At 38.1% G+C, this 23,275-nt stretch overlaps 1 protein-coding gene across 1 annotated transcript; it reads left to right on the forward strand.

Annotated features, from left to right (window-relative positions):
- Nucleotides 1–8,788: 8,788 nt before the first annotated feature.
- Nucleotides 8,789–22,985, forward strand: NMU (neuromedin U). Its single transcript, XM_066316776.1, has 10 exons — nucleotides 8,789–8,951; nucleotides 12,273–12,331; nucleotides 15,563–15,610; nucleotides 15,709–15,768; nucleotides 16,308–16,337; nucleotides 16,446–16,496; nucleotides 18,492–18,566; nucleotides 20,764–20,817; nucleotides 22,165–22,204; nucleotides 22,789–22,985. Exons 1-9 carry the CDS (start codon nucleotides 8,789–8,791, stop codon nucleotides 22,198–22,200), a joined length of 576 nt encoding a protein of 191 aa, XP_066172873.1. The 3' UTR covers nucleotides 22,201–22,204; nucleotides 22,789–22,985.
- The last annotated feature ends 290 nt before the right edge of the window (nucleotides 22,986–23,275 follow it).

A 23,275-nucleotide genomic window follows, 5' to 3' on the forward strand; every position in this document is an offset into this window, starting at 1 on the left:
AGATGGAGAAAAACCTCTGTATGCAGCATAGACTAGTGTACATGAAATATTCTATGTACAAAATTTTACAAAATATCTCTTCGACCAAAACCAAAAAGTACAAAAATTCTATAGGCAGCATGAAATATTGTGTATAAATAAAGAGAAAAATTCCTCATAGACTACTGTATGTAGAGCTCAGCCCTAAGCCACCGGGCAGTAAGATTATCTGGAGCTAAACTTCAGCTAGTGTAAACTCATATAAGTCCCCTGATACCTGTCCTAAATGTAACTGTGTGGTTCATGCCAACAAAGCATGCAAATTTTTTTTTCCCTTTGAATACTTTTGAAAATCAGAAGCTGTCTCTAGATTCAGAGCATTTGTCACAAGCAGATAACACCAGGAGCTGTCAGATCATGTATGTCTAGTGAAACCTTAGCTCTCCAACCCTGACACACGCTGCAGCTGTAGCTTTAGAATAAAAATTCCCAGAACAAAATATGCTAACGATTGGCTCAGTTTCAGTTTAAAGTCAGTGTGGCTCCATTAGTTCTTTGCTTCACCTGTGGCAAACCAGAGTCACAGAGCAGCAGAGACTGACTGACTGAAAAACCACTGTATGTATTCTATACCCCCCTTCAAGTGGAAATTGTATTTCTATTTTATAGTCTATTATTTTATTAGAGTGCAATAAACGTGTTTTCCTTACTCTTGATCCTCAGCCTCTCACTGTCTTTCACTTCCAATGTGTTTTCTTCGGTGACATTTTTTTCTTGTCAGGGAAAGGTCGTGACATTTCAAGGTGTTCACTTCCTGAAGCGTGACTCCTCCAAGTAATGAGATTCTGCTGATCTGTCAGTAAAAACCTGCCACAGTGAAAACAAATCTGGCAAAAGCAGAGCTCAGAAGCCTCAACTCGTGGTCACTCTTGATGGAGCTGATGGCTGCCCGTGTTCTCTGTGTCATTACAAGATTGCCCAGAAAGGACAAAAGCCCCAGGATTACATGTCACTGGGTGCTGTTATTATTTGAACCTCTGTTTTTGAGCTAGCCATTAATTTGCATGGTGATTCAAGCTCAAACAAACTTCATTTTGTTTAAACCTTAAATGATGTTAACCTTAAATGTCAAAAATCGTCGTAAAGCAATTTTGATTCCTTAATGAGTATAAATAGATTTCAGACTGCAGATGTTAGTCTGAAGTTTCCTGACTGAATTTCTTAGGCCTTTTTATGGTGGTTGTTTTTATGGTTACTCAGGGGCACAACACTGAGGACTTTAATGTCAAAGGGAAGTCCCTTTAATGCTGGCATCTCCAGAATATAAATCAAAAGTAGATTTGGGCCTGACTGAAAAATTTGGTTGTTTTTTTGCCCCAATTTCCTTATTGCAGAAAAGTTGCATGCAGTTTTCATTTTGATTTAACAATGCTTTGCATTCTCTTCTCACCTGGGAAGGACTACATTACATTATTCTACAAAAACTTGCTCAGCCAGGGTGACTCTGAAAATAACCTTTACATGTTCCCTTTGTGCTAATGCATGCAGAAATTATAAACTGTGTTCTGGAGAGAGAAGTGTGCTCTAGACCTTTTAACCCGCACACAACCTCCTTTCTAGTAATATTTATAAAATAACTCTTTCTGATAATTTCATCACGTCTCCTCAAGAAAAGACACAATTTGACCAATTATATATTTTTTCCTATTATGCAATATTATGTATTACAGCCTTCTTCCATTTTAGGAGCTGTGCTTTAGGCTGATAATTTTTCTTTGCATAAGTTGCTGTCAGTTTTCAGTCCATTCGAAAAAAAAAAAATCTGTATTTTTAGGCATGAACTTCTTGAATTGATTGACTATTTTTATTGGATTTCCCACCTTCATAGTTTTAATGGAGTTGTTCTGTCATACTTGATTTCTGCAGCATTGATTGATCATATTCACTAGCAGAAACAAATAATCACTTTAAAAAATCTCATGCCATCAGTAAAATTGAAGGTTTTTCATAGACGATATGTACATTTGAGGAGTTCTTTTGTCTGGGAGGACAGCAATATGAAATCAGAATTAAAAGAATTTAGGAATGCAAAACTCATTAGTGTAGACTGATTTTTCCCTGAAAAATATGACAGTGTCATGCTCCTCGTTAAAGACAATTAAAAGTAGTTTGTCCTAAATTTCTAAGTGTATTTAAAAACCCTCCAAAACCAAAACCATGTCTTTCTCCTGACATTAATCCATTTTTCACCTATTAGGATATGTTAAAATATTGAGTCACTACACTTTTTATAGCCCTTGTGGGCTCACTTCCATGATAAGAATAAGAAATAATGATCCTACTCACTCCAGGGCTGTCATTTGAGATGGAGAGTGCAAGAGTGGTGCTGACAGTTGGGTTTTATTTGCTGTTATGGGGAGACCTGCCACTCATAGCAGTAGTAATAATCTGTATTTTTCATCATTTGCAAATGTTTCTCCCTGCTAAGTAGCATTTGTATAAGGAAAGTCACCTTCCATTTTTCCTGGAAGTTACATCATGTATTAGGAGCAGCCAGATTTATAAAGAGAGGATTTTCAGCAAAACCTGGACGGAGTGGGCAAGGACGATGAACTGATCATCAGTGATATATTTGATCCATCTGCGCAGAAAACTATTCCATTTTTAATGGAATTTAATAAAGATTTATAATGAAGAATACGTTGTGCATAAAAGATTTTAGTAATTCCTAGGTTGCAGCTTAATATTGTGAGGCTGATGAAAAGTTTGCGTGTCTCAGATGAGACAGGTAAGACTCCTTACAAAACCCTCTTTATGACAGACTCAAAACCCCCTAAAACTAAGAACAGAGAAATTCCTTGAGTGATGAGGGCAAAGACTCTACTGATGGGTTTTGCCATTCTTCTGCATTCAGTGGTTGGTAGAATTAAAAAAAAAAGAGAAATAGTTGCAGGCTCTGTACAGAAATAATATCCTGCACAGCAACGTGCCTTGCTGATTTACCCACAGTAGGAGCAGCTTTCTGGTGTGGGGATAAGAATGAAAGGATTGGTGGAATTGGGGGTTTGTTGATGATTATTTTGACATAACTAAATCTATGAATTATTCTTCAGTTTTCTGCTCTCTTAATAAATACAATTTCTAAGTAAATCTGACACGAGCCAAGTGCTCTGGTCTGTAAGAAGACAGTGAGCAGATAAACAGGACAAACAACAGACCACTGGGATCCCATTGCTTCACAGTTAGGGCAGAGAATCTCTGAACAATTCAAAGTGGAAGACATTCAGAGGATTTTAGTCCATTCTTCCAAATATTTCCTTATGGCCTTTTCCTTCAGACTTTCAAGCAAGTGCTTACATGTTGCATCCATGCAAAGAAATTTTCTGCAGTTGGCATTAGTTGTACCTCACTAGGAAGCTGAGAGGAAGCTTTTGGTGAAATACTAGAGTTTTTAGACAGTGTACCAAATTCAGCCCTGGATTATGTCTTTTTCTTTCTGAAGCCAATGACAATTCAAAACCTTTGGCAAAATATGAACTTTATAAACCAAATTTTGAGGGTTCCTTCCTTTCTGCTGGATTTATGTGCATATTGTGAAAAAATGAGACTAAACTGTTGTGAGGTCACGACATGAGTTTGTTTCTCATTATAAGAGAAATGATCCCGTTGTAAAACCAACTCATCTCAGCGGGGTGTGGAAGAGAAAATGGCATTTTCTAAGTGTCATTGCTCATCTATCTTCACTCCTCTATTTTCTTGCTTAAAGTCTTTTCAGTTAAGAAAACCTGTAGATTCTGAAAGCAACATTGAGGACAGAAAAGTGAGATGAGAGCATCTTGAAGATTGGTCTTTTTAAAAAAAACTATGTAACTGTACTTCTTACATAATGATTATAGTAGATAAATATCTCTTTCCTTTGAAGAAAAATTTATATTCTTTTTTACAATCTTCAGGACTTCATAAAACAATAATTTCTTCTGTTCCCAGTCCTATGTTTGTATAGAATAAATGATGAATGCTGGTGGAAAATATGGAGAATGGTGTGAGTTTGGTGGAGAAAGGTTTATCCTCTGTGACCTATTCCACTTCTAAAATAAAGTCGAGTCCATAAAAATTACACATTTCTTCTGGGTATTCGCAGGTAGACACCATTTTGGAAATTTTGGATTATAATGTACTTCCTGAATTTAGTTACTGTCATCCATTTTTCGTTAAAGGGTTCAGTCACCTCTCTTTTACACAAGGAATATTTTTATGCAAGACATTCTGTGAAGTTTGAAGAGAGCCCTGAACACTTGCTGCTGTCAGTCCCATCACTGTCCCCTAGTGGAGTTCCTCTTAGCAGAGGGGTTGAGTTTTCTGTCCTCATTTCCAGTAGTTCAGGTGAGATCTAATTCGTTAGAGGGTCATTTATGCTTTACTTATTCATAAAGGAAGAACGGAGGCATCCCCTTAGATAAAATAGAAAAGGAAATTTTGAGAAAATACGGTGTCTATCACGCCCAATATGATTTGGGGCTTCTTGTTCACTTTCTATTTGTAGGCAGACATCCCTAAAGACTATTACTGAGTGCTTATCTCTTTGTGTTGGGTCAACACTGTAATAAAAGCTCCTTTAGAGATGCTTATTCTTGAATTGAGACTACAGTGACTTTTCTTTGTGGATCCTTTTTCTGTTCTGACTCAAACTTTCTATTCATTATTACTAATAAAAGGAGAGAATACCTTGAAGGAGCACAGTCCCTGAGCAGCCATTAATTAATTTTTGAGACCAGACTACACAAAATTTAATTCCCTAGAATACAAACAAGTAAGAACGAAACCCATATACACAACTTGCCCATTGTACAGAAGGATTTACAAATTATTAACAGACCCATCTGAAGTTTTGGGAAACATCCACAATGCTTCCATATATTGAGCCATTTCAAATACTCTCCAGTAAATTTGGGAATATATCAGTGAAGGAAATGCAGTATGGATAAAAGCACTCCTAGTGCTTGCGTTCAGACGCAGGGGGAAGGATTTCTCATCATTTTTATTGCATTAAAGCTGTAGAAAAAGCAGAATGCAGTGACCTCTTCACGGGCTGCGTGTGCGTGTGTGCAGCGGGTGGATTCAGTGACGTCCCTCCTGACCCTGCCTTGGCAGAGCCAGAGAAGATGATGTTTTCACGTACTCAGCTCTTTGATTTCCTTTCCACCAGCCATAATTAACATTTATTCAAGCAGCATTAGGAAGAACATAAATATTTCAAAGAAGCTAATTACGGCATCCAAAACATCCTCCAAGCTATCCGTTTAATGAGGCTGTGTTTTGTTCCTGCAATAGTGTAACATTAATTTCATCAAGCAATTAAACAAAACAAAACAAAACCAGATACAATAGAGAAAGACGTACTTTTTCTCCTGTTTACAAGAAGACTTACTTGAATTTCAGTGAGTTCCTTGAATAAAGATGACTGTCATAAACCATACAAGCTTCCTATAAACTCAGATTCAAGCTTGGTGAACTTGCTCTGTCAAAATATGCACCAATTTCAGTAGAAATATTATCTTGGTATAATATATGGTCTGAGCTTAGTGCAAATGTACCTTTTTGTTAGAAGTCATATTGTTTTTTCTAGTATATTACAAGGAGGGTTATAACTATGCCTAAATCAGTTTACCTTACCCATGTATCAGGAAATGCAAAACTACACAGTGCTTTTAGTAAAAAGGCATAGCCTAAAATGAAATGGAGCTCATACTGGGTTGGAAGGACTGGAGGAGTGTAGCCTATTAGGATTCAGACACTGTAACTCATGGCACCAATAAGACTGAATGTGTAATGGCTACTCTTTTTTGCCTATTAGCAGGAATCTTCTGAAAACAAAATTCACATTTCAGATGAAGGATTATCGAGCAATACGAACCCAAGCAAGAGGGAAATATTAGGGGGTTTTTTAATGGTAAATGGAATTTACCATTAAATTTTCTACCAGAAATATTTTCTCATCATCTTCAAAATCTCCTAAAATGTTTTTGTGCAAGTGGGCTCAGCAAAATTTTTAAGTTTGCAGTACTAAAACACACTGAGCAAAAAATACACCTCGTGGGCCAATCAGAACCCTTTCATCTGAACCCAAAGTTTAATTTAAGATGTATCTTTCCTTCAGTATTCTTAAAATAACACTCTGCATCATTCAACAGGTGCAGAATATTTGCAGGTATCCTGTGCTCAAATCATAATAGACTGTAATTTATTTTATATCCCAATCTATTAAATATTTAACAAGACTGTAATAATTAAAATTCATAGCAAATTAAATCTTCCCTCAGGCTAAATCTTGGGACACTGATTCATGCAGCTGAATCAGGATGGATTAGGGAGATACCTTTCAGCACTGATGACTCCCCATTTATGATAATTTCTTCAAATAAATGTGTTCTGCTTTTATTAACAAATAACCCAGAACTAAATGCAATCCCCCAATTAAGACTGTTTTTTAAAACCTCTTTTAATTAGGTAGATATAAATGCAATCATCCATAAAAAATACAGGCTTCTTCAATTTAGGTACTGGTCTGATAACTGGCTTTCCATTGACACGAGGATTAGCTCTGTCTCCAGACATACAGAGGAAAAGCATTGCTATTGAATCTGATAGAGAAGATACATCTAGTACTAAAATAATTTTATAGCTTATTAGCATGGTGGTAGGCAAAGCTTTTGCAGTTTTGGTGGTCTATTGAAGTGCCCAGGGTGGCAGAGACCACCTTATTTCATGTACAACAGATAGGGGTGAAGGCAAAGAGCAGATACCAACACCACGGCTATAAATCAAAGTTTTGTTTTGTTTCACAATAACAGCCGCTGCTCTTGTCAGGCAGATTTACTCCACCAGATCCTATTTAGCCCCCAGTCAAAACCCACTGAAATGGTAAAAAAAGAACAGCAAGTTGTTTTGGAAAATGACAATCTCTACTTTTTGCACTATTGTCTCATGGCTGGACTGTAATGCACTAATTTCCTTTGACAGAAAAAAAAAACAACCAAGCAAAAAAAATTACGAGTGAATGGAAAAAAGAAGGGAAAACAAATCACAAAGATAGACTCTAAGCCGGGACCTCCTGTCCTGAAACCATCTCTGCAGCACTGGAGCAGCACTTCAGCTGTGCAGGATCTTCCTGGAGCAAATGGTGAGAAAGCAGAGACAGTGAGACATTCCTTGTTGTAAATGCCTATTATAAAGTTGGCTTTTCGCAAGATGTGTGCTATATGATTAATAACTTTGTGGTAAGGATATAAGTTTTTATTTTCTGCTGTTAGTAAAGAAAATCAGGCATAGTGGCAGTAGTGATAGAGTATGCTTAAACTGTCTGTTTGGCTGGGATAACATCCAGTGAACATGTAAAGAAGACTCTGCTATTGATACACCAACTATCAGCATCTACCATCTGAAGAAAGCACGGACCAAGGCCCAATCTGGAGTTGATGATGAAGACACAGCTAAGAAACACACGAGCTCTAAAAAGGCAGACCCAAGGAGAGGCCATGCAAAAAATCCCTGGAATATGGAAATTAGTTTATGGAAAAACCATGAACATTCAACAGACTGATACAATAGAAAGGGTGTTTAAAGAAAGCCTGTAAAATAGCAATTTGTGGACTTGGCTAAATGCCAAGTCACCCGCCTGGCCGTACTTTGCTTTTTCCTTATCTCCTAATTGCCTTATCTTTTATTAAAACCTATTTCTTAAAATCTACCCAAAAAAGTGAATCTCGTTTTTCACATTCCTCATACTCCAAAGTCAGACCTTGCTGCTGGGCTCGGTGTGAAGAGCAGCTCAGCACTAGCCCCAGCATCTTGGTCCCTCTTGGCAGTGATGCTCATCATTTTTTGGCCCTGAGAGCAGCAGGGACGGCAGACTTGGGTAGCCACTCTGGTAAACCAGACCTTGCTGTGCTTCTGGGATGGCTGAACCGGACTGCCCAAGTGCCAGAACAGATTTGGAATCTGTGTACTTTTGCCTGTCAAATAATGTAGTTGCTTTCATTATCTACAGACATAAATAACGACTGAGACCAAGGTCTGTAGCAGTATTATAAGTAAAATACCTTGCTAAGCACAGTATTTTAATCGCTAAATATTACCATATCGCTGGGTTCTGTTTCATGGTGTGGCATTGTGTGTGTATTTAAGGCACAGCAAAAGTCAGGAGGCACTGAAAAATCAGTCACATCCGTACAGCCGGGGAGTCTTCAGCAATTTCAGCGCCCCGTCGCTGGTGCCAAGGCAGAGGGGTGCGCATCCCCGGAGCCCCGCATCCCCCGAGTTTCTCCCATTTCTCCCACTTCTCCCACATGTAAACTGCACGGCATTTACTCCCACGTCCGGCTAGTGAGGGCTATTCAGCTAGTGGGTCAGATTTACCCCTCTTGTCCCCAGTGCCGGGCTGGGGCAGTGTCCGAACTCTCTTTTACCGCCCGCGTTTCATCGCTCCCCACACCCACGGCAGGGAAGGAGCAGTGCCTTCCGCGCCAGCCACCGCGGCTCCTGCACGGCTCCGGGGGATTAAAACACCGATTATTTTATTCTGTTTTATAGGAGGGGGGTTAATAAAGGGCTGGAGCCCTGCCAGCGCCAGAGCGGGTTCCGCGGAGCGGCGGGGCGGAGCGGGCTGAGTCACCATCCCCGGGGCCATCGCGACAAACCTCCCGACACAGGCTGGGCTCGGCCACGTGTCGGGGGGGATTTAAAAAGTTGTGGCCGGGCACATGCCCAGCAGATCGGCTGGCAGAGCGGCGGTGCAGGCAGCTTTGCGGATATGGGACATCTGTGCCATCATCACCATCATCAGCATCATGAGCCCGCCGCGGCCGCCCCCGAGCGCGGCCGGAGGAAGGCGGGAGGCGGCGCGGCGCTGCCCGGCTCCTCGCTGCTCCTCCTCCTCTTCGTCCTCCTGGCTTCTTCCATTTGTGCTTGTAAAGGTGAGGATCACCCCGCCTTTGTGTCGCCGTGAGGAGCAGCGTGCGCTGGTCCGCCGGCTTCTTGCCGTAGGTAGACTCATTGCGTCCGGGTGAAACACTCCGGTAACTTCGGCAATTGGCTTTTTTTATCCATAGAGATTTGATTTTAAGTATCATTGGCTCCCGTTTGAAAAAAGGTAAGAAAAGTCGTGAAATAATATATACCACAAAGTTGCAGGACGAATTAGGACCTTCTGGCATTCGTTCCAAGCTGTAGCAATATTTATGAGGTGAGGAATCCTGGAAGTTGCTGCATTTGTAGCAGGGGGCTCTTCTGAAATATCTAACAAACAAATATCTAACAAATATTTAACAAACCACACTCTTTTCTACTCTATTTTCCTACCTCAGATAGATTAGCTGCTTATACCTTGTAAAGTAGTGTTATAAAATGCTGTGCAAGGACTATTTATATTTTGTCTGTGTGATTCGCTTTAGTTGTGAGTTTTTTGTTCTTTGTTCTTTGTTGTGGATTTTTAATATCAATAACCAAAGAAATCTAATTGCAGCATACTTAATGTTATGTTAAAAATAAGCTCTGAAGATGTGGAAGAGGGGAGGAAGAGGAGCACAATGAAGGACAGTGGTACACAATATTTCATCATTGTTCTTACACAAACTATTGCCAGGAGCTTGTTTAGGGATGCAGCAGAGGGAAGAGAAGATGTAAGAAGTGAGTCCCAGGCTGTGCATCTGGCATTCTACTGCCTTGAAAGATGTTGAATTCCTTGAGGATGGCAGAATTGAAGGATAGGAGAGCAAATGTGCTGTGGACAGTGTTGATTTTGTAGAAGGATTTCCTCCTCCGTGTTCCCTTTAAATAGGACTCTTTTCTTCAACAGGACATGCTTTCTTTCTCTCCTCTCTCTCCACTCTCTCCTCTCATCTCTCTCTTGCCTTCTTTTTTTTATTTTTTTCCCCTTCCCCATATCGTTATTTTGTGCATGTTACAAAAAAACTTAACGTTTCACTGTGTGTGCTGTTGCGTAAATAAAGAAGTCCTGTAGGTACTGCAGCCCTGTTCTGGGTGGGGTGATGGAGGAACACTGCTCAGTCTTTGGAGGAACACAGTCCAGGGTGTACATGAAATAAAAATTTCTGAATATGTAGAGGAGGAGGAAAGGAAAGTGAGCAGTGGGTAAAATAATTTATCTTCTTTGTCCAGAAGTTTATGCTACAGGAAAAAAAAAAAAAAAAAAAAAAAAAAAGTTATAATATTCAGGCTTTTGTGCTTGTTGCCCTAAGGTTTACTAATTCATGCTAATGAATTTTTTTAGGTCTCCTTGAAAAGGCTTGGGAACCAGTCAGTGGTGGAAGCAGTGCTCAGAAATAGGCAGGCAATGCTTTGATGGGGAAGGTGTGCTAATTTGAAGTGCTGCCCTGTTCCAATCTTTTAACTAGGATACTAATCCCAGGTAGTACTCCAGTTTGAATACACTAATTTAAGAGCAGAAGACAATATTAGACAACTGTAGCACCTTTAGTTTATTTGGCATTTTTCTTTGAAATGAAACAAATAATTGGAAATCAGAAATCAGTTTCCTTTTTATGTGGACATGAGATACTAATTTTAAAGAATTAAGGACTTTAGTTAAAGTAGATGTGGACTTGCTGACGTAGACTTCCCTTTACATTTTGAAGAATAAAGGACTTTAGTTAAACTAGACATTGCTGACGTAGACTCCCCTTTTATATTGAAACTTCCTTTTTTTAACATAAGCCCGATTTAAGGAACCGATAAATCAGGAGACCTGTCAACTTAATCAATAGACTCCAAGAATACAATGTGATCATAAATCAGATAGTCTTGATAAAACAGGATCCAGGTGTCACCAACACTAAAAGGTTAAAAAGGCAAAGCGAGGAAGATGCATCTTACTTCATCATTTTGAGACCCCACCCCATAAGAAGGACCACCGACCCATTTCAAAGAACAAACTACGCATGCTTAATTGCTTTTTGGCTAATTACCATACGAAGCGGGGAATGGGATGGACCAGAGTCATGAATATGCATTTGTGTTTTGGGTATTCAACACTTTTGTACATAAAAAGACCCTGTGATCATCTGTAAATTGTGGTGTGTATTTGGGAGCTATCCCTCACGCTGGCCGGCTTCGTAATAAACACACACTTTGTAACTTCAAACTGTTAGAGAGTCTTTGTCCGTCATAGTTGGATATTGGTATTAGATCAATATCCATATTTTTTTAACAAATCAGACAACTCAGAGATATTTTTAAAAAATCACACATCTATACAGAGAAAAATTAGGAGCCTCTCTAATTTTTTTGGGGGGGGGCAAAGCAAGTATCCATACTAATTAGTCACCTGAAGTCCGTGCCAGTACAAAAGCATGGTTTTGAAATCTATCCCTTTTGCTCACTGGACATTCTAGCTAAGTCTAGAGATCTAGCACCAGTTTGCCTCCCAAGGGAGTTACAGCACATCCCCTCACTGATACCACTGTGTGGGGTCTGATGTGCTCACAATGCAGTGATGCTCATTTCTGTTATTTACAGAGACTCTAACAATCCACTGCTATCAGAAATACACTTCCAGGTAAAGTCACAATGTGGTAAGAGGGATATTCTGGACATTGAGCTGGAAGGGACCCTGGGACAGTCACATCCATGTCTGCAGCCTGGGTGGGTAGAGACAGAGAAAGGAGTTGTCCCAAGTTAAACAGAGCTTCACTGCATCATTATGCAATTAAGAACACAATTAATCTACTGAGAGACAAGCTTTTCCACATCACATATGCAAGACAGAGGAAGAAAATCCAGTTACACTTGTATTGTCTATTAGCTTCTCAAAACAACACGTTGATATCATGGGCACTATTTATATGCAATCATACATTGCATAGTGCAGGTTCAATTCTGCAGCTGTAGCCTACAAGAAGGCAAGAATTGAGTCCAGATCCTCAACTCCCAGTGCATGCAGTGGAGGTGAGCAGAGTTCTCAGAAAGTTGGGAGTTGTAGGAGCTGGAATGTGAGCAGATCTCAGTGAGACCTAAGTAACTTCCACACTGTTTATTGCTCAGACATGTGAATGTCCATATCTGCTGTGAACTTGTGGGAAAGCATCCTGCTGAGCTGCTGAAACAGAGCAGGCAAAAACTACAGGACAAACCACAGAGCACCCAGGGTCACAGACTTCCTTGGACCAAGCAGCTCTTTGACTTTGCAGTTAATAGTTGTGCTAGGCATGGCTGAGATGGGACACTTACATAAATGACCTCTCCTGTACAGCATTGCTAAGCACAGTTTGTGCCTACAGGTGCACCAATGCCATCCCAAGCACTCGAATCAGAGGAGGATTTGCAGCTGTTGAAAGAGGTAAGCATCATCTGCCATCATCTCCCATTTCTTCTGTGTCCATCCTTGCTACGGTCCCACCTCACTATCCAGTATTTCTCCTGCACAGAGAAATACTCTCTGTTCAGCTGTGTTTTCTTCCTGGATGTCTCCTATCCTGGCATCAGCAAAGAGGTGAAATATCTAATTTTCCAGATATTCTGAACAGTTGCTTCAGGAGGATGTTGGGGCTAAGTGTTGAGATGTCATTCTGAGAAGATATTGTCTTGTCTTGTCTCAATGGAGAGCTATGTTTGATAGCTCTCAATGACCAGGCACTGTCTCTGGAAGCATCATAGTGTCCTTCTTATATGATAGTTTTATAGTGTGCACATGAAACTCAGGAATTATTTCAACTCACACAGTCTTGCTTCTTGCATCCTCTGTTCTGCACACAGGGCTGGGACACTATTCAAACCTATCCTAGCCTCTCAATTTACCAGGCAAAGGACAATGTACTGTGTCAATTAGCCCCTCTAACATTTGGCTACTGATTGGTATCATAACTTGCACTCTCATTTCTGAAATGAATGTTTGTTTTGACTCTGGAGTGTGACGTGTGTGTTAACACAGACTCTTCCCTGCCCTTTTGGAACAGATGGAGTGGCAGGGTGTGACATGTGGAGAGGGTTTATCCTGCAACTTCCATCCCCTGGAGTTTGCTGCAACTGTCAACTATTGTGTTGACATTTCATTTAGTAGCTTTTGATAAAGTTGGAAAATAAGTGACTCATCAGGGGGCCAGCTGCAGAGAGTAAATTTCTTCTGATTGAGACCACTACTGGAGACATTCTGCTCACTGTCATCTCCCCACAGTTCATATTGGACACAGTGACTCAAAACCTAACCCATTCCAGACTGGCACTTGAATGAGCCCTAAGATGTTTATCACCCAGGAAGAAATGGTCTCTTGGGAAGGAAGATCCTGACAACTATAAAGAGTTTTTGAAAATTAATTATTTACATTTTGGATTTAAAAAGCTGTTCTATACGTTTCTGCATGTCCTGGTAAGGTTTGCTAGCTGTTAAGATTTGTCCCTGTTTTGACTGGAAACCAAGACAAAGGTTGATTTTAATGAAGAAAATGGTATGCATAAGATACTAAATTTTGTAAAATTTTGTAATAGAAGCAATATAAAACTTACCATTATAACTAGAATTATGCTGGACTGGACAGGATCAGATAAAAAAAAGAATTAGATATATAGTTATATACCCTAAATCAACCTAATTAGGCACTCATACTAGTTCACCAGGGCTTCATAAAGTGCATCTTTACTAGTGGATCATTTAGGAGAAACCCTGCTTCTAAATAAACCTAGTGTGTTCCAGGAATGGCTCTGAGTTTATAAATTTGAGAACTTTGTAACTAAGTATTTTTTTTCTTTACTTGTCTCTTATTTCCTTGTGGTTTTTTCTGTTATTTAACCAACCCCGAGCAACTTGCAGCCTTCTACCGTCAGGGCACATTTCTGAGACAGGAGAGAAAAATTTTGGAGAAGATGCATAAAAGATAGAAATGATAAATTTTTAAAAAAGAATTAACAGAAATTGTGGCTTTTCCTCAGCCCTTGCTTTCTCTGTGAAGATTTCAGCTGAAAGATACATTGTGTTGAACACAAAGCAGTCTCTGGTTTGTTCTGCTACTGAATTATGGTAGTTCTCAGTGCAAGTAAATAAACAAATAAAACTCAAAAAATGCCCGAGAAGAAACAGCCCTTTTTTAACATAAGCTTCCAAAATTACTTTAGCTTGGCTTTATCTCATTCATTGCTGACTTCTTCCTCTATACTTCCTCATTCTGAAAGTAGTGAAGCTGAACTAATACACTCAAACACATGCAAGATGAAGGAAAAAGAGCATGGAGAGGATGTGTTACCAACAATACCTATTTGAAAAGGGATTCCTGTGAGCTTTTAGTTTTTCCACTCTGACTGCTAATGCTTTCTCTTAGATTGTCTCTGGAGAAATGAATAATCTCCTGTCATGAAGTGCTCCTATTTTGTTTAATTTCTTTTTTCCTTTAATGTTTTCATTGCTAATGTGTGTCACTTAGGGCTTTTTATCTAGAAAAAATTGCAAGAAAATTGCATTGCCTGCTCTACCAAAAAACCCCCAAAAAACCACTATGATTTTTATGCAGCCTGTGAACAACATGAGTGGCAAAGTTGTTTTTTTTTTTTTTTTTCATCTAACACTAATGAATATTATACTGAAAAAATAGCATATACTGATGGAGGTCACTATTGACACTACTCTGAAGTTACTTAATAAAATTGTAAGTTGCCTTTTGTCATCTTTATTAAACTGTGCAACTTCATTTGCAGTGCTGGAGACTTTTCCTAACAGAATACCCAGAGCTTTCAGTGCTGGTAATATTATTTCTCTGAACTCAAATACTTTTCATTCCATTTCCTATTCCTTCTCTACTAATAACACCACTAAAAATTAGTCAGTATTACATGATTCTTTCATCTTGGAAAAGAGACAGAAGGAGGATGTAGTTAACACAAGGTTGTGAACCATAGGGAGAGGATAGAATCACTTTTTCAGTACTTCTTCAAAGATGAGTTCATGACAGCACTGAATGAAGACAGCTCTGAAAAGAACTGGTGAAGACAAACATTGGTGATGTTTCACACAGTGTTTGGGAAACTTCTGGCACGAATTGACTGGTGTGCATAAGATGTGCCAGCACATATCATAATCACTCAAGGGATGGGGGTGTCATATGCCTGTAGGGATGCCATCATCCAATGGAAAGAGTTGTGTTTGAGGATTGATCCTTGAATCCCTTGCCTTAGTTTTGTCATTTTCTTCACAGTTTTGTGTAATTCAAAGATATTGCAGAAGAGATTCAAGTTCATAGTTCATGCCCCAGATGCTTACAATCACAGGTTAAAATAGGAATTAATCTAAGAAGTTTGCAGTTAAGAGGGGTATGTGGTGGATGGGGAATAAAGTCACAGATACATATATTTGTTCAAGTCAAGCAAGTGTAAGTCTGTTGTTTTTGTTGTTTTCTTTTTTTTATGTGGTTCAGATCATTTCCCCCTTTGAATGTGAACCATTTGATGAATGGACCTGTAAGGATGCCTTACAGTAGGCAAGCTGGCCATGCCATTAGCTGCACTTAGCTTCTTCTGAAAATATGCATATTTCACTTGTTTTTATTACTTTGACTTCCTAAAAAACCTGTGTGAACTCTTACAGATAGATGATGCGTGTTCTGCCTACCTGTCCACAGATTCTCAGCCTCAGGTGAGTCAGGCAGAGGTAACTCTGCTACTTGGATACTCTTTGTTATGTGCAGTAGAATTGGAAGTGTGATACCTGGGTTCTTGTTTTCTTTTCACTAGGTGTCCAGTACAGTGGAAGAACTTTGTTATTTGGTCATGGGATTTCTCCAGAAACCACAGGTAACACACACAAAACACTGCTTAGCATTTTTGAAGCCTGATTTCTTACTGTGCCATTGTCTACAATGAATTCTGAGGGCCCAGTATGCAAAGTGTCATTCAGCACTGGAAGTACTTCTATCAGTTTTTACTCTGAAATACCATGTGCCAGAATGTAACACCTTGTAAAGACAACAGGGATACATCAATGTTTGGAAAATTATCTCCCGGTTGGGTACAAGGTGTTAGGTGTTTTTATTACTCTAGATTAGAAAAACTATGAATCCTCAACAGACAAAGAAATTTACTTAGGAGAGTCCGGGGATGAACAGTGGAATATCTGCTAAGCACATCTAACACTTCTAGGGCAGAGTAATCAATGCTCTCTACAGAGTTTGAAATGATTAGTTAGATTGATAAGCAAAGACATATAATACATCTGCCAAGGAAGAAGGATATTTCAACTCAGTGCTGAAAAGTTTATGTATGTAATCAAAATGATCCATTGTTCTTTTTATTTTAATGAATAAAAGCCTTTCTACCAACTATTATTCCCACAGGGTTTAGATGAGAAAGACAACACCAAAAGGGTAAGATGTCTATATATGTCCTACAACCACACTAAAAAAAAGGCAAGAAAATCATAAAACTCTTGCCCTGTTTTGTAGTAAAACCCCACCTTTAATTTTTTCAAACAGTTCTTATTTCATTATTCTAAGACTCATGACTCGGGCAACTCAGACATCATGGTAAGTGGCATAGCACCTCCTTATGAGTGAGTACACGTGTGCTTGTAAATAAAACCAAGGCAATATTCCTTTCTGCAGTAGCCTCTCCAACTGTACACCAAGTTCAGGACTGGGAGTTGCATGTTTAGAGTACAGAAGGTTTTTTTATAATGTAGGACAGGATGGTCAGTACTGTAGAGGTGTGGAAGAGAAGATCTAACCAACTCAACCAAACATTCATGGAAACCCAACTGAATCTTAATCTCGCAGTTTCAAATTTTAAGGTGTAAATATTTCAGTTTCAAGTACTTTTTCTGGATATTGGAACATAGCACATGCAGTGAAACAATGTGGACTTACTGGACCTGAGAACATGACCATAACTATTAGATACTCTTGAAGCATTTTTATTAATTATTAATTAAACGTTATTAATTCATTCATACATCATAAATATGTAGCTGGCAAAGTAGTATTTGGATTATATTTTGAATTTAAAATATAATTTAAACCGTGGCCAAGAATTGTTGTTGTAAAAGTATTATCATAAACCAGCAGGCCAAATATGTGATCCATTCTCCCTTTTGAAATGCAAACATACTCTGTTATCCATGTACCTCTATGCACCAGAGATTTTTGCGAGAGTTAAACATATTCATATTTCCTTCTTTCTTAACAATCATTCTTACATGCCAATGTGCATTTTTGCCTTGTTCTTTACATTTTTCCAGAAATATGTGGTGTTATTTCCTAGAAAGTGATATTGCTCATATTGGCATCAATGTTTTCAGCTGCTTTGGAGGCTTTAATGGTAATTAAGGCACAGTGAAATGAGCTATTTCTGCTACTGCTTAAAAGGTTACTGCATCCCACTGCACCACCACCCTGAGTACCTTTGCTGCTGCCCCCAGAGATTACTGCTCTCTCATTTCTTTTGGTTTAGCCCTTCAGGTAACTATTTTCTGGCCATTCTCAGGGATACTAACTTAGCTGAGATCCATCATTCTCAGCTTTATAAGCTCTCTCCACTGGCTGTAAGACAGAGCTAAGTGGACAGCTGGGATGTCTATTAACTACTTCAATCACGTCAGACCCCTACTTTTTTTAGGTGTTGTGATCCCATATTGCCTACCTTAGGCAGATAGGAAAAGAATTGGCTACAAATAAGCAAGTTCTTTTTTTTTTTCTATTAAGTACAATAACACTTTGGTAACTCTAGTTACTCCATATATTACAATTCGCCTAATTTCCTTACTTTTCTAAGAAGCATTGTAGCAAAAATGCATTTTTTTAAATAAATGCATTTATATGAGTTGAAGGTTTAAATTGGTTAATGGAACACAGGTATTTTATACTCTATTTCTTCCTGTGGACCTCTCTCCAAAATCCCACATATCTGTGCTTTTCCAGGGTGAGCACTTAGGCTGCACACAATGCCACTGTGCATAATTAGGCTGTCTGCAAGCTTGAAGTCTTGTTGGACACAAGGAATTTCATGATCAGAGTTAGACAGAGTGACCAGTGCCATGATTACAAATGTCCTTTTAAAGTGGATTTCTACTGTACAGTGTTCTTTAGCAAAAAAGCAGATTTTTTTTGCTTGCCATTTATTTTGAAGTAAAATGAACTTTTCAGTACAACAGAAGTTGAAGCTGCTAACTTCCATAGTGGAAAATTGTAGAAGTGTTAGTAGGAATACTGTATGGAAATATTCTCAGTACCACTGAAGTATGAATAATTCCAGGAGTCTGTTAATGGTTCTGAACTTTAGGAAAGGTGAGGATATGTAGCTTCCCCCTCCATCACTTTGTGTAGTGTAAATATAAATGTTGATGCCTGTTTGTTGTCAAGTCAAAATGTTAAAAAGATAAGTTTTACAATTACTAAGTTTGTCAGTCTTCACGGTCCTTTTTTGGTGCATGTTTGGTCCATGGGCCAATACTGCAGAAAGAGACTTTTTTGCATCATAAGGGCCAAATTTCACTGTTGCTCATGTGTGTGTTCGTGTCCTCTCAGTCGTCTGTCCTGCATCCTTTACTGCAACTCGTTCCTCAGCTTAATGAGAGAAGACTGAAGAGATACAAACTGGACGTACGTAAACTTAAACTCTGCATGCTTATGTTCTCACACTTGGTGATTCATTGGCTTTTCCAAAAATGCCCTTGTAGACCTTTCTGCTTATATATTTTGGTTGGATTACCCAAATCTTGATGTCACAGAATGTGCTTCAGGAAGGGTTATCTTGCTGCTGATCTTTTTTCTTCCTCATTTTGGGAAGAAAAATAGAACCAGCTGTCCATAAACACATCCACCTCTCTCCCTGATTAGATAAGGAGTCGAAAATGTGGATGGGTGAAGAAGGAAACCTGCTCTGTTAAATTCATTCTTTCTCCCCAGTGTTAAACAACACCAGATTTTGTCATGGCTTGGATTCCTCTTGAACTACAGCCTGCATGATAGGATATGATCTAAGAAAGAAGACTCAAGGATTTCCTTGGCTAGTCATCATAAGAGACTGAGCAAAATACCTTCTAAAGAGCAGGCATTAAAATAAAACTCTAAGTAATCATACATCTTCATAAATACCTATTTTTCTGTATACATATATACATGCGGGTTTGTGAATACACTTTTATATTTATCATGGCAGGGTTTGGGGTTTTTTAACATCTCCAAACCTTTAGAAGTTTAAAAGGAGGGTGTTAGAAAAATGACAGATTCTTAGCTTCAGTGTTTTCTAATACCAGACTTCTGACATGAACTCAAACAAGAACATGCAATCTTTAAGAAATGTCTGGCTGTAAGAGGAAAATGACATTAACATAAATTGCAATATCTCACTAGCAATTGTAATCTTGATTCCTTTTCTGTTCTGGATGAATTTCCTAATCTTGCAGTAGCTGCCTATTTTGTCTCTGTTTTCAGTTTTAATTCACACACTGAATAGAAAAAGTAGGAAAAATTACACATGAATACTGTAAGGTTCAAATGGCAATGTACAGAAAAATTGTTACCCTTTTGAAATATAAAAAAATTATAGTAGTGATCAGATTATAAATACAAGATGAGTGTTTCAAATGCAGATAATGCTAGCATAAGAAGAACAATAGAAATAAAAATCACACAGATGTTTTACATACAGCAAGAAACTGAATATAATCCTGCATGTGATGAACTGAAATCTGAATTAAAATCAAGACTCAGAAATTATGTATGATTTAAACTCTACTTCCTTTGAAAACTTCTCTGGATTGAATCTACTTCTGTCGTTTGGAAATGATGGGAATCATCCAGTTTTACACAATTCTCACAGCATTAGAATAGAGCGATTCCTCCACAGTGTGATTCCTTTCTTTGACACTTCACCTTATGGTACTTTACCCAAGACATCAGAGCATCCCAGATTTTAGTTAAAAAATCTATTGCTAAATAGAACTAAAAATTGCTAAAATCTATTGCTAATAGAAAAAATCATTGCTAAATAAAAAAATCTTCATTTTATGTTCTGGAAAGGATAACACTGAGATTATTTTGTTTCTCCAATTTACTGCCTCCCCACCTGCAGGACAGACACATCACTCTGGTACCAACTGAAGCAAATAAAACACTGTGGTTAAGCTTATGTGCTCTCTAACCATGAAGGTCTCATTAATGCAACAGGATGCTCCATGCTTTGCACTTGTTACATTTAAATGGAATTTCTGTTTTCTTCATCATTTTTTACCCTTCTTGCTGTATGGATCACTAGGCAGCTGTTTCACCCTGTGTGCAGCCTGGACAGGATAGGCTATTGTAAGCACTGCTCCTGGGGAGTTAATGTGAGAGGGGTGGGTATGGTACATCTTTGGGAGCAGCCTGGGGTCTCCTTCCTGGGAGCAGCCCAAGTATTTCTGATAATTAAAGTTTGTATTTTTGTCCTCCGCAAGATGCAAAAAGCAGCTTTGTCTGTAGAGACTCTGCTGTCATAAAGACACTCTTGTTGTGCCTGGGTAATGAACCTTGAAAAAATCAGAGGCAAAGGCTGTTCATCATTTTTAGTACCATTCAAAAGCAATCTGAGCTGATCTAAAACTTCAGGTGGAATTCTGCTCCATTCATATGTTCTCTGCTATTTCTACATGACAATGGAAACTTTGTGTTACTGACATGGAGAAATCCACATAAAGCATTTAACGAGTAAGACTGTATGTAGTACTGAAGAAATATTTTTTATATATACATAAACAACCTCTCTGTATGAATTAATTTACAGCTGTAGATGTAATTTAAAATACTTTTTTTTTTTTAGGAAGAACTTCAAGGACCTGGAGTGATTCAAAGAAGAGGCCACTTTGTCTACAGGGTATGTTAGTTTGATTTTTTTTTTCTTCTTGTTTTGTGGTGAGAGTTACCAAAAAAGCCAACAAAACAAAACAAAACAAAGTAGATAAATAACTGAATTACTGTGATTGAGGATACTTTTTTCAGTAAGAGCATTCCACCCTACAGGACATCTCCAGGTGTGCTCCTGACCTTTCTTTGTATTAAAATAAAGGCATTGTAGGATTTTTTTTAAAATCATATTCCTAGTTTTGTGTATCCATGATACCATTCTATGCCTTAAGAAGTCATTGGTTATTTCGTATCTATTTGTCAGAGAAAGTTCTAGAAAATATGGCATCTTGGAAGATCTTTGTTCAACAGGGTGTGTTTGCACAGGATATAAATATGATTCCACGCTTACACACTGTGCTAGGTCTGTCCTTGCCATTTTCCTTCTTTTTTGACCAGTAAGGTAAGAAACTAGATGCAGAAATTCTCATGAGACTGAATCTCCTGTGCTCAGCTTTTATGCCATAGAGCCTTTTCACTTCAGCAAAATTGAGAAGGTGGCAAGTTTGAATAGTTATCTTGATTTTGGTTAGTATTTCTACTTAAATAAGAAAGTGGCTAATGGCTTTAAATAAAAATGTGGCTAGGGTTGTACTCTACTCTAGGGATAATCCTAGAGATCTTTTTGCAACCTAAATTATTCTATAATTATAATGAAAAGACCACTGATTTGTATAGTTACATTTCTTATGTATCTTGGATCCTTAGAGTTGTTATGATAGGCCAAAGTTATGGGTAATATTAACATTGGTGCATTCATGCTTCCACAGTAAAAGACAAATCCTTATAAGACCAGGAAGAAATTTTTTATCAGTTTTAGTAGAAGGTGTATCAAGTCCCTCATTAGTGCAAAATATTTCTGAAAAACACCGTGGTGAAAAAGGAGGAAGTCCTTGTCTATACCAAAGAATACAGTCTAAAAAGAAAATCACTGATAGTGGCATGTATTTGTTTGTTAATAGCAACACTTATAATGCAACAATAACAACAATCAGAAAGCACAGTTTAAGAAAATGCAAAAATAATAAGGATTAATGAACTCTTGAAGTGATTCTTATGGCTTTCTCCTCCTTATAAAATCATACAAGATGGACAATTCATTCTTCAAATGATATACAGTCAACTTTAGCACATAATTCTCCTCCAGAGGTAGCTACAGATTAAACAGTAACTTATCTTAGGTCTATCTTGGATAATAATCACAATGACTCCAGTGAGAAATTCACCAATTCCTAAGCACACCAAATTGTTTTGGGCTTTGTTACTAAATTCTGTCCATTTTATAGAATGTATAACTTACTGAATATTTGTCTTTCAGCCACGTAATGGAAGGAGATCAGTGGATATTCGCTAAGGAGGTATTTATTTAATGCTTTTACTCATGATCTACATGTAAATTATTTCATTTTTTAGCCAAATAGACCATGATATTTTTGTTGAGAAATTGTCTCAAAAAGCCTTTAACTGTGTAATTGGCTTAGATTTCCACCCACAAACTTCTCCCAGATGTGTTAAATACACTTACACTCAGGTGAAGTGAACAGAAGCTGTAGTTATTCAGTTCCCAGAACAGAGAGCACAGAGGTGTTTCAGGCAGCAGAAATGGAAAATATTCCATGCTTGCAAAAAATTTGGGAAGTACTGACGATGATAAGTAAATCTAAGAAAGAACTGAATCAGCTACCTGTCAAATGAATGCTGAGAGTAAACTGACATCCTGAAGGTAATTCCCTAATCTTATGAAGTTAAAAAACTCACACTGAAACTGAGTGCAAGCTTCAGGATTTCATTTCAGTGCCTGCAGCTATTTGGAGAGATGTAAAAATGTAGACCAAAACTATAATGCTCTCTTATCTAATGTGTTTTATACTGCCATCATGTTTAAATGTTGTATCCAACTTAAGAGTTATATCAACAGTTAATGCTCTATCTTATTTTTCAGGATTATAGATTCCTGACTTAGAACTAAAACTGCAGGAATGCTGAGTACATGGGCATACTGTTTTCCTTACAATAAGTATCCATTATTAATGTATAATTAGAAATTACTCAAATGTAAATATTCTTATTCTGGAATAAACCAGATTCTGTTAAGAAGGTCTTTACTATCTTGATTATATTAAAAGCATATTAAAATGATTTGTTTCCAAGTGTTATGATGTTTACAACCACATATAATTCAACTGTAAGGGTCAATGTTTGCATGCAACAGACATTGCCTCTAACAACCCTGTTAAGCAAAATTTCTCTTCTAAATAAAGGCCGTCAGCCAGAGAGTTGTTTTAATGAGAATGTTTGATGTCAAGACTACAGTGTTTTTTCCAGAATACATTGTGATTTGTATTTCACTGTCTGTAAAAAAAAAAAAAAAAAAAAAAAGAAAAAGAGAATCTCTTTTCCCTTAATAAAAGGAACCTGAAAAAGTTGCA

Source organism: Sylvia atricapilla, chromosome 4, assembly GCF_009819655.1.
Source record: "Sylvia atricapilla isolate bSylAtr1 chromosome 4, bSylAtr1.pri, whole genome shotgun sequence".
NCBI classification, from domain to species: Eukaryota; Metazoa; Chordata; class Aves; order Passeriformes; family Sylviidae; genus Sylvia; species Sylvia atricapilla.

Bases quoted from the DNA above. Each gene is read 5' to 3' on its own strand.
- NMU (XM_066316776.1), top strand. From the start codon at position 8,789: ATGGGACATCTGTGCCATCATCACCATCATCAGCATCATGAGCCCGCC. The intron at 15,611-15,708 runs GTGAGTCAGGCA...TCTTTTCACTAG, and splicing joins CCACAGATTCTCAGCCTCAG to GTGTCCAGTACAGTGGAAGA. The intron at 20,818-22,164 runs GTATGTTAGTTT...TTTGTCTTTCAG, and splicing joins GAGGCCACTTTGTCTACAGG to CCACGTAATGGAAGGAGATC.